At 37.5% G+C, this 9,641-nt stretch overlaps 1 protein-coding gene across 2 annotated transcripts in view; it reads left to right on the top strand.

Annotated features, from left to right (window-relative positions):
• The window catches only part of ubtd1b (ubiquitin domain containing 1b), a 29,268-nt gene extending 20,480 nt beyond the window's left edge, over window positions 1-8,788 (top strand). For both annotated transcript variants that reach the window (XM_061909010.1, XM_061909011.1), the window contains one exon: window positions 5,034-8,788. In XM_061909010.1, the coding sequence (XP_061764994.1) occupies window positions 5,034-5,354 (321 nt within the window). In that variant the 3' untranslated portion in view covers window positions 5,355-8,788. The remainder of the gene's footprint in view (window positions 1-5,033) is intronic.
• Window positions 8,789-9,641: the final 853 nt, after the last annotated feature.

Here is a 9,641-nt window from a genome sequence, read left to right on the forward strand (position 1 = left end):
GTATTTTACGGTTTTCTGTTATGCAAAATTGACTTTTTTAATGAAGTTCAAACAGATATATATATATATATATATATATATATATATATATATTATGGCTGGACGATATGGCCTTTTTTTATTATCACGATATTTTTAGGCTACATCACGATATACGATATGTATCTCGGTATTTTGCCCTAGCCTTGAATGAACACTTGATACATATAATCACAGCAGGATGATTCTGTGTGTCTACATTAAAACATTATTGTTCATACTGCATTAATATATGCTCATTTTAAACTTTAATCCAGAGAGGGAAATAACAACTAAGTCAATTTACCACAACTTATTTATTAAAGTTATTAGCAGGTGACTTTTCAAATGATGCTACATCTTAGCAGTAATGCTATTTTCGGTAGCAACGCTTGTGCCCCACACTTGACAAATTAAAGTTGTCTGTTCGACATATTCCCACTTGAAGCCGAACCACCGCCAGATGATGGACCCCGTGCTGTTTTTCTTGGGAATTAATTCGTCCTTCATTTGTTACCAGATTCGCATCTTCTTTCGCACCTTCGCAACACTCCACTAGCATCACGGCTAACGTTAGCCACGCTGCTACTTCTCTGCTGGGCGAGGGCGTATACTTATGTGATGTATGTCTTGACAGTATGTGACGTGTGTAAGAATCTGCGCTTACACTCTTTGAGAAGTAGACACAAGAAGGAGTGGGAAGAGCCTGTAGTGTAATGCCCGCAGCTAAAAACAACTGTGTGAGAACGTATTCTCTAATATTACGATATAGTCATTGTCTATATCGCACAGAGACAAACCCGCGATATATCGCATATATCGATATATCGCCCAACAATACATTTTGCCATTGTCTTGGTACGTTATCTGTTTTGAACTGTCATGATTCCAGCAACAAGGTTAGCTTTTAGGCAACATACTTCTAATACACTCCTGTGGAACCTCCTAAGTAGAGGGGTGCAACAATTCTTCCAGATATTGCCAATAAAACTTGTTGGTGACGTAATTTCTCGTGTTCTTCTGCAAAGCAGCTAGTCCGCGCGGCCACTCGCAACGTTTCTTGTTCATTTTACAAAGCGGACGTTGTTTTTTTATGGCAGTATATCTGTGATACAGGAGCATTTAAAGCAGAGGCATGTTGTCGGACATCTCGAGCACCGCTTCTCAATATTTTTTCACCAAGTACCACCTCAGAAAACTCTTGGCTCTCCAAGTACCACCATAATGACCAACATTAAAATATAGTAGCACAGTAGGCCTAAATATCAAAGAAAAACAAGTCAAAGGTTTTATTTAACAAGAACATTCCATATTTTTGGCCACCGTGACATTGCACAGAGTGTGAACAGTAGATGGAGCCCACGTTACACTACAGTCAGAGTCTTGTAAAAAGAGTATGGTCAACTCTGGGTCAGGCAATCTCCTCAATGATTGGTCAAAAGGCACTCACATGACAATAGGGCGCCATGACTACTACCAACTTGAAGCTGGTGCTGTGTGTTTGCGGCGCTTCCACGTTAGTTTTTGGAGGGGTATCAATGCCCTGTTGTGCAGCATGGGGCTACTCCATTCCTGAGAATTGTGGAAAGCTTTTACATTGCTTTCCCCACAACCAGGATAGAAGACAAGTATGGGAAGTGAAGGATCGCGAACAACACTGGAGAGCCACCGATTACAGCGGCGTGTGTGAGGAAAACCACTCAACACAACATCTGCGTTTGGTTAAGGAGAGAACACACAGACGTTATTACTAATAATAACAGAGGGAATTAATACATTTTAAGAGTTGTTTTGAAAAAGAACAGACTATCTTTAAATGTCAATAAAACTAAAATAATGCTCTACGGTCAAACACAAATACAAATTGAAATTGTAAAATAAGCCAAATTTTGGTTGTACTAATAGATGAGAAAATTTAAATAATATTTAAAAAATATACAACATAAAGCGGCAAGAAACACTTCAATAATGAATAAAGCTAAATATTTACAGGACTGAAAATTGCTCCATATTATATACTGCTCACTATTGTTCCCATATCTGAGTTGTGCAAAAAATATGGGGAAATAATTATAGAAGTACACCTATTCACTTAGCATATTACAAAAAAGAAAGATCAGTTGGAATAATACATAATGAGTGATACATACAATGATTACAAATACATTGGAGGCAGCCACCACAGTTGACATACTTCACACAAAAGTCACAATTTCACTGTGATTGTTGGTCCAAAGCAAATGAAGATTTTGGCAAAATGAGGGTAACAAGTCAATTTTTGTCTCTGTGTATTTTTTTTATGCTTACTGCATCGTCGAGTGCGTGTTTGAAGCCTGCTGGTCATGAAACATTGCAGTAATGCAACAGCAGAGTGTGTCAAATACGGCCGGAAAATTACACTTTCACGAAATAAAAGCATGTTTTATTGTAGCTTTATGAGCTGGAGTATGTTTAGAACTATACATAGTTTTTAAGACGAAATAAACCTAAATAAAAAAACTAACGTCAAAACAGAAATTGCATGCATCCAAGCACATATCCTTGGTAGCAGTCATGGCACCTGTTGTTTAGTTGGCCATACTCTCTTTGTACACGACTTGGATTACTGTTTAAGAATCACTGATCTAGGGGATGCGATCTCAATTCTCTAAGATAGTTAGCTTGTTACGTTGCTAACTATCTAAGTGAGATAAAGTTATGTGAAAAATATATTCTACTGTCATTTTACCCAAAGTTTGCAGTTAAACTTTGTCTATATCAATTCAAATACTTTTTTTATTTGTCAGAAACTTCAGTTGTGAAGCACCGTCAATATGCAGTGCAAATAAGAAAGGTCAATAAACGTAAATAACACACTCACATGTATATTTAAATCTATAAAATATATTTAGATAGCTAAACTGTTCAGAGTTAATCATGTCTATTAGATTGTTAAAAATGCCAGGACCTTATCAATAATCTATATTATATCTGTGTGCAGATTTTTAAACACATCACCACAAAATGCCATCCATCCATCCATTTTCTACCGCTTATTCCCTTTTGGGGTCGTGAGGGGTGGGCGCCTATCTCAGCTACAATCGGGCGTAAGATGATGGTTCCTTTTTGAGCAATTTTTAGCTTTGGTGTTTTTTTTATTGCTGCTATTTTTACTGTCTTTTGTTTTTGTCAGCATGGAGACTGTCTTTGCTTTTCTATAGACGAGGTTAATTGTTATTTTGTTTTGGAAACACCTGAATGAGCAGCACGGTTATAGTCTAAATAAATATTTTTGAAAAAATAATTTTTCTTAGGTGGCACATGCCAAGAATATATTTTAAAATGTAAAAGCAGATGGCTGAATTAGAGCCACTAAATGAGTTTATGCTTCATAATCCGATTAGTCGACTAATCATTAAGATAATCGATGACTAGTCAACTGTCAAAATAGTCATTAGTTCCGAGACTGGAAAATACAGTCATACAATTTTTAAATGCCATCATCACGTTTCTGCAAATACCAGATTTGCAATTGTGTATGTATTTTCCCCCCAAAGTATGTTGGTACAATTTGAAGTGAGTATGAACAATGTTGTTAGCATATTGTTACATATTTTTAGCAAGTTAACTCTGCTAATTTAAGTTTTAAGCTTTTAATTTAAGTATCGACACGGCAATGTATGTGTGCACAATATTCCCATTGCAAGGTCCTGCAATATTGGAGACAAATTAACTCCACGTGTGAACCTTTTAACATACATGAGAAGATAATAAAAGCTTTTGTTTTCTGAATTCCATTTAAAGATAAACTACACGTCACTGTAAATGGAATAACTCACTACTGTTTGCTGCAGCGATCCTGCGGAGATGTACTGTTTTGCTGTCCCCAGTATCTGCACGGTTTCTTTGCAAGTGACTGCACGTGCTCTGTGTGACCTGCAATGGGACTCCACGCACCTCATTGCGGATTCCGGCAGGCGATAGCAATCGGGGTAATCAATTGCAGCTACTGGCAGACAAAGACTGTTTAAAAGCAGCGCAACAGTTATTTTGGCTGGTGAGCAACGAAGCTGGATGAAGAGGACATATACTCTAAAGCCACAAAACAAAAAGTTATAATTTACGTTCGACTACCTCTTCCCCATTCTTTTAAGGGCCGGGCAATAACAACGGTATTTTATATGAACTTTAAAAATCGTTACATCCCTACCGTGTATCAAAAGTAATTCCCGACTGTCCAGTTTGTTGAGTCAGGACTCGACCGAACACATAGAAACACGTCAAAAAGTGTCTGCAACATTTCAATGTTTTTTATGGACATTCTGAGGTTTGGAGGATTGGCTTGTGTCAATATCTGAGCGGAGCTTAAACCTGTACTTCAACTTTCTAATCAAAACTTATGTTTTTTTCTTACGTAGAAGCAGGAACAACAACGTGTAACAATATATCAACTCTTTATTGTTTAAATGGCACAACCCAATTTCAAATATTACTTCAACTGATGACTGAAGTACTGATATCAATCAAAGCTCCTCATTCCACCTCCGGATTGTAAATAATGTAAATATTTCAATGTATATACTATGATGATTAACTTGTGTGATGACTGTATTATGCTGATAGTATATATTTGTACCATGAATTGATTAACGTGGACCCTGACTTAAACAAGTTGAAAAACTTATTCGGGTGTTACCATTTAGTGGTCAATTGTACGGAATATGTACTGAGCTGTGTAATCTACTAATAAAAGTTTCAATCAATCAATCAATCAAAATCGGCAGTGAAAAGGTTTGTAATTCAAGGTATGCTCCCAACTATAAGTATAACAAAAGCTGAGAGAAAAATTTCTCCTTAGTGGGGTACTCACCGTATCAATTTTTTCCAATACCGTGCAGCTCGATTGTGTATCTCAGAGCAGTCCTTGATGTTTTTCATAGTGCTTCATGAGACTTTGGCACCAAAGCAGGCTTTTAAGCCATAGTGGAGAAGTTTTAGTATATAGTAACTCATTCACCTCTCCCTCTTTGCTGCAGGTTCGCCTTTCCACGGGTAAAGACCTTCGCCTCAGCGCCAGCATGACGGACACTATTGGTCAGCTGAAGAAGCAGTTGCAGGCCCAGGAGGACATAGACACCATCCACCAGCGCTGGTTCTTCTCAGGCAAACTTCTCACGGACAAGACACGGCTGCAAGACACAAAGATCCAGAAGGACTTTGTGATTCAGGTCATCGTCAATCCTCAGGCTCTCCCCAAGATGTCTTCCGCTAGCAGCAGCCAGCAGCAGCCCTGCATCGGAATAGCTGAGGTCAGAGAGGAGGTAGAAGCTGACTGTGGAGGTACAACATCACATTAGGGAAACATTTGATTCTGTCATGGATCCAGACTACCACACTACACATGCATCTGCCTTTTTATCTGATCTAAAGCCTACCAGGTGCCAATGGAAAACACAAGGAAGTGTTTTTGTGGACATAATGACACCACAATCTTCCTTTGCAAGGGAACAGCAACAATATCTTTATCTTTTTCTTTCATTGTCGTGGAAATAATGTTAATGGCGCTTTTTTTTTTTTTTGCACATTTTTGAAAATGTTTTACTTGTTGACGTCGCTGCTTCTACGAGACAAGACAACAAAATATAGTCCCTCCAGGAATTTGCGATGTCACAATTGAAACAGTTCCCAAAAATTATGTGCGGCTTTGCAACTTTGTCCAATCCTTGCGAATTACCCGCACATTTTTGTTAGTCATTGGCATTTTCGTCGATTTCAGTAGCGCCACATCATTTTATGCATCTTGCTAAATCCTAGAAATGTGTGTCAACAGGGCATTTTGTAATTTTTGCTAAATGTGTTTCAGTTATGTCCAAAATAATTGTCACATTCAACTGCAGTTTTTTGTAGACCAATATTATTTGATGCAAAAACTTATTCTAAATATTTTTTTAGTCATTGAAACCCATTTTTTAAACCTGCTTGTCACCTTGACTTATGATTGCAAAGCAATTTTTCCATTAGTTTGTTGGCATACAATACGATAATAATCGAATGAAAGGGGCAATTGCATAATATTATAATAATTATATAATTATATGGGGGCCTTTTGAGGTCAGCCCACGATGAAAATGAGTTGACACCCCTTGTCTAACCTATCACACGTGACCCAGCGTCCATTGTTTTCTTGTGTAGACACATCAGGAGCAGCCACGTGTAATATCTCAACTCTTTATATTTGTTACTCAGAGCTCAGACTCACCGCGGTAAGCCTTTTGGGTAATGTAACATAAATACATTTAGCATAATCAATCATGTCCTCATTTCTGTGTTTGCATTGACAGAAATATTGACATGTGATGATTGCTAATTGCCCTTTATTTCCCAATAAACATATTCTATTCTAAATTGTTTGCCAATCTTCTCAATGAAAGCATTGTGTCCGAACATAAATGAAAGCATGTTGGACTATAAAATATACACAGACGACAGAGCAGGCAGCAGACAATAAAGCAACCTCTTTATAACCGTAAGTTGACAATTGGTTTCGAGATATGTGCTTTACTGCCGTCGAGTGTCTAACGTCAGTATTCGTTTTCCAAACGGTGCTAACATTTGTGAGCTTAAGGTTACAAACTTAGAAAAACTCAGAAAACTTTGATAACAAATTCATAAAATCACAAGCTTAGGCTATTCTATTGGAAAGTGTAAGCCACAAACTACCAACTTTAGCTGCTAAATATGACATTATAGGCCGCAATAGACGCAAAAAAAAAAGAAATCTCGCAAAATCCGGGAGGGACTGAAAAAGATTTGAGAAAGATGGGTTGATTTCTCGGCCAACTTTATCTCTTAGATCAGTCTAAGCTATGCTGCCTTAGTCATGATTTCTTGCTATGAAATCATTGTATGTGTGGATGAATCTATAATATTGCATATCTTTTTCAGGAACTATAGTAGCTTATTCAGCAAATCAACTATACCAATCTATAAAGTGTTAACAGCTGCTGAGCCAGCTGCTGATGCTACAAAACGGCCATTAAAAAAATCCTTAAACTTTTTCTCAACAAGTCCAGTAATTAATCCCTTTAATCCCTCTCCATCTCCAGTGTAGAAAGTATTTCCATTATTCATCACACAGAAGCCTTGCAGGAACATTTTATATAGGCTAGGATTCAGAATTTGACTACATTTTGTAGATCAGTTAATCCATTTTATTCTTAATGGGTATGGAGAATCTCAATGTTCTGAACTCCTATTTTGATTGGTGCAATTTACTGTCAAGCTGTCATGCTAGCAATATGTTAGAAGCACACATGGCCTCATTATAGGGACTCCAGACAAATGCGGACAGCTACAAATAAATTTGAAAGGCCACAAATAGATTGTGTGCTTCCAATTCCCCCAAACACACATTCTAACACATTTGGTCTGCCAGAGAATAAAGACAGAACCGTAGGGGTAATGCTCATCTAAAAGCACTCATACAGTAGGTGGCTGCGTCTTGTTTAGCGACCTGAGAAAAATGTATTTGTATTCCTAAATGTATTTTTTTTTCTTATTTTTTACTCCCTTTTTGCAAATGTATCAAAGACGATTATGCAAATGTGACGATGGTGTTGCCACGTCACCCAAATAGATTGCAGTCCTGTGGGAAACCCTGAGATGAAATGGATTCTTTAGTTCTGCTTCCTGTTAGCAGATGACAGTGGAACCTTCTTAAAGTGACTTTAAACTGGAAGGCAACATTTTTTTTACCACCTCTCCCCCGTTTGCTACAGTAGCTGTGGCAATATCAAAGAGAATGAAAAGAAGAGCTTTATTGCTATCAAATAGCTATCAGGTCAATTCTTCAAGCTGGAAAAAAAGCCCTCATGAGACCACACTTGAACTTCAGAGTCAGTGCAATGCAAGTGTCGGACTCCATTTTCTACTTTTTTGCTGTGCAACATATAATGTAATGAATAATCTACCATTAACATGTCAAATACTACAATCATGGCCACATATCATGACTGTTTGTTTCTATTTGTGTCCTATTCAGCCATGCAGTGTTTCTGGGTATATGTCTAGTTCTTACTCTGCTAACTTGAACACACATGTTCTCTCTATGTGCAATACTTTGTAGACATAGGCCTCAAATATTGGTTTTTGATCCAGATTGTGGATTATATAGAACACTGTCTGTTAATGTGATTTATCCTTAATGCAGGAACAACAACTCTTCTATATGTTAATCATCCTGCCTGTTTGACATTTTGTATATTGTCCCCCAGGCCTCTTGTCCTTGCTCTTCTATCATTTAAAAATTAAATATCAGAAATACTAAAATGTAAAACTTTTTTTTGTTTTGAGTTTTTGTGTACAAACACTTTGTTTTTGTTTTTTTGAAAAAAAACTTTTGATATCATTTAAATAGTGGTAATTTATTACTCATTATATGCAAAACAAAAAGGACTTTAACCTGCTTTTCCACCTTACTTTGGATTAAATTTCACCAAAATTAACTATCCGTATAACGTGACAAAAGTATTTTAAATCTTTTGTAGCTAATATAATTCAAAATAGTGGCAGTTATTCGAATCACATGCAAAATTGTAATTCAAATGTATATTCGAACAAGTTATTTTTTTCCTGGGTTACATTATTTTCATTTTTCTTTTGTAATTTTTTTAACTTGTATTTATTTTATTTTTGGGGGGGAAGAGTGTCTGTTTCTCAGTACCTGTATTATTTGTTTCCCAATCAAATGAATAAAGAAATATTTAAAAAAATAAATGTATATTCAAACATTGTTTGACCTTTTTTGTTAACTTGATCACCAACAAAATGTTAAAGCCTTTTAATCAAATAGATTAATTCTGTGTGTGTGTGTATATCTATCCGTTATCTATATATTTATATATAGATCTTGATCTCGATTTCTCTCTCGCTCTCTCTCTCACTCTATCTCGCCTCTCTATCTCTCTCGCTCTCTCTCATCCATCCATCCATCCATCCATTTTTCTACTGCCTATTCCCTTTTTTTGGGGTCGCAGGTGCCTATCTCGGCTGCATTCGGGCGGAAGGCGGTGTACACCCTGAAGAAGTCGCTATCAACGCAGGGCCAACACATCTAGACAGACAACATTCACACTCACATTCACACACTAGGGCCAATTTAGTGTTGCCAATCAGCCTATCCCCAGGTGCAAGTCTTTGTAGTTCGGAGGAAGCCGGAGTACCCGGAGGGAACCCACGCAGTCACAGGGAGGAAATACACAGAAAGATCCCAAGCCTGGGATTGAACTCAAGACTGCTCAGGACCTTTGTATTGTGAGGCAGATGCACTAACCCCTCTTCCACCGTGCTACCCTGCCCAATAAGTATTTATGTATGTATGTATGTCTGACTGACTGACCAGACAGAGCTGCCCAGGAGTAATAGTGCCAGCAAGCTTTTTTGTGTTGTAGGGATAAACACCTTCCACGCGACCCTGAGGAAACTGATGTTTACGTTTATATGTTGACTGCAGGGTTCCGAGAAGGATCTTGTTATACAGATAACCCATCCTAGGTGCACTTCTGTTAGGTACCAATCCTATACAGTGGGGCAAAAGTATTTTGTCAGCCAGCGATTGTGCAAGTTCTCCAACTTAAAATGATGAC

Source organism: Nerophis ophidion, linkage group LG08 (genome assembly GCF_033978795.1).
Source record: "Nerophis ophidion isolate RoL-2023_Sa linkage group LG08, RoL_Noph_v1.0, whole genome shotgun sequence".
Classification (NCBI taxonomy): domain Eukaryota; kingdom Metazoa; phylum Chordata; class Actinopteri; order Syngnathiformes; family Syngnathidae; genus Nerophis; species Nerophis ophidion.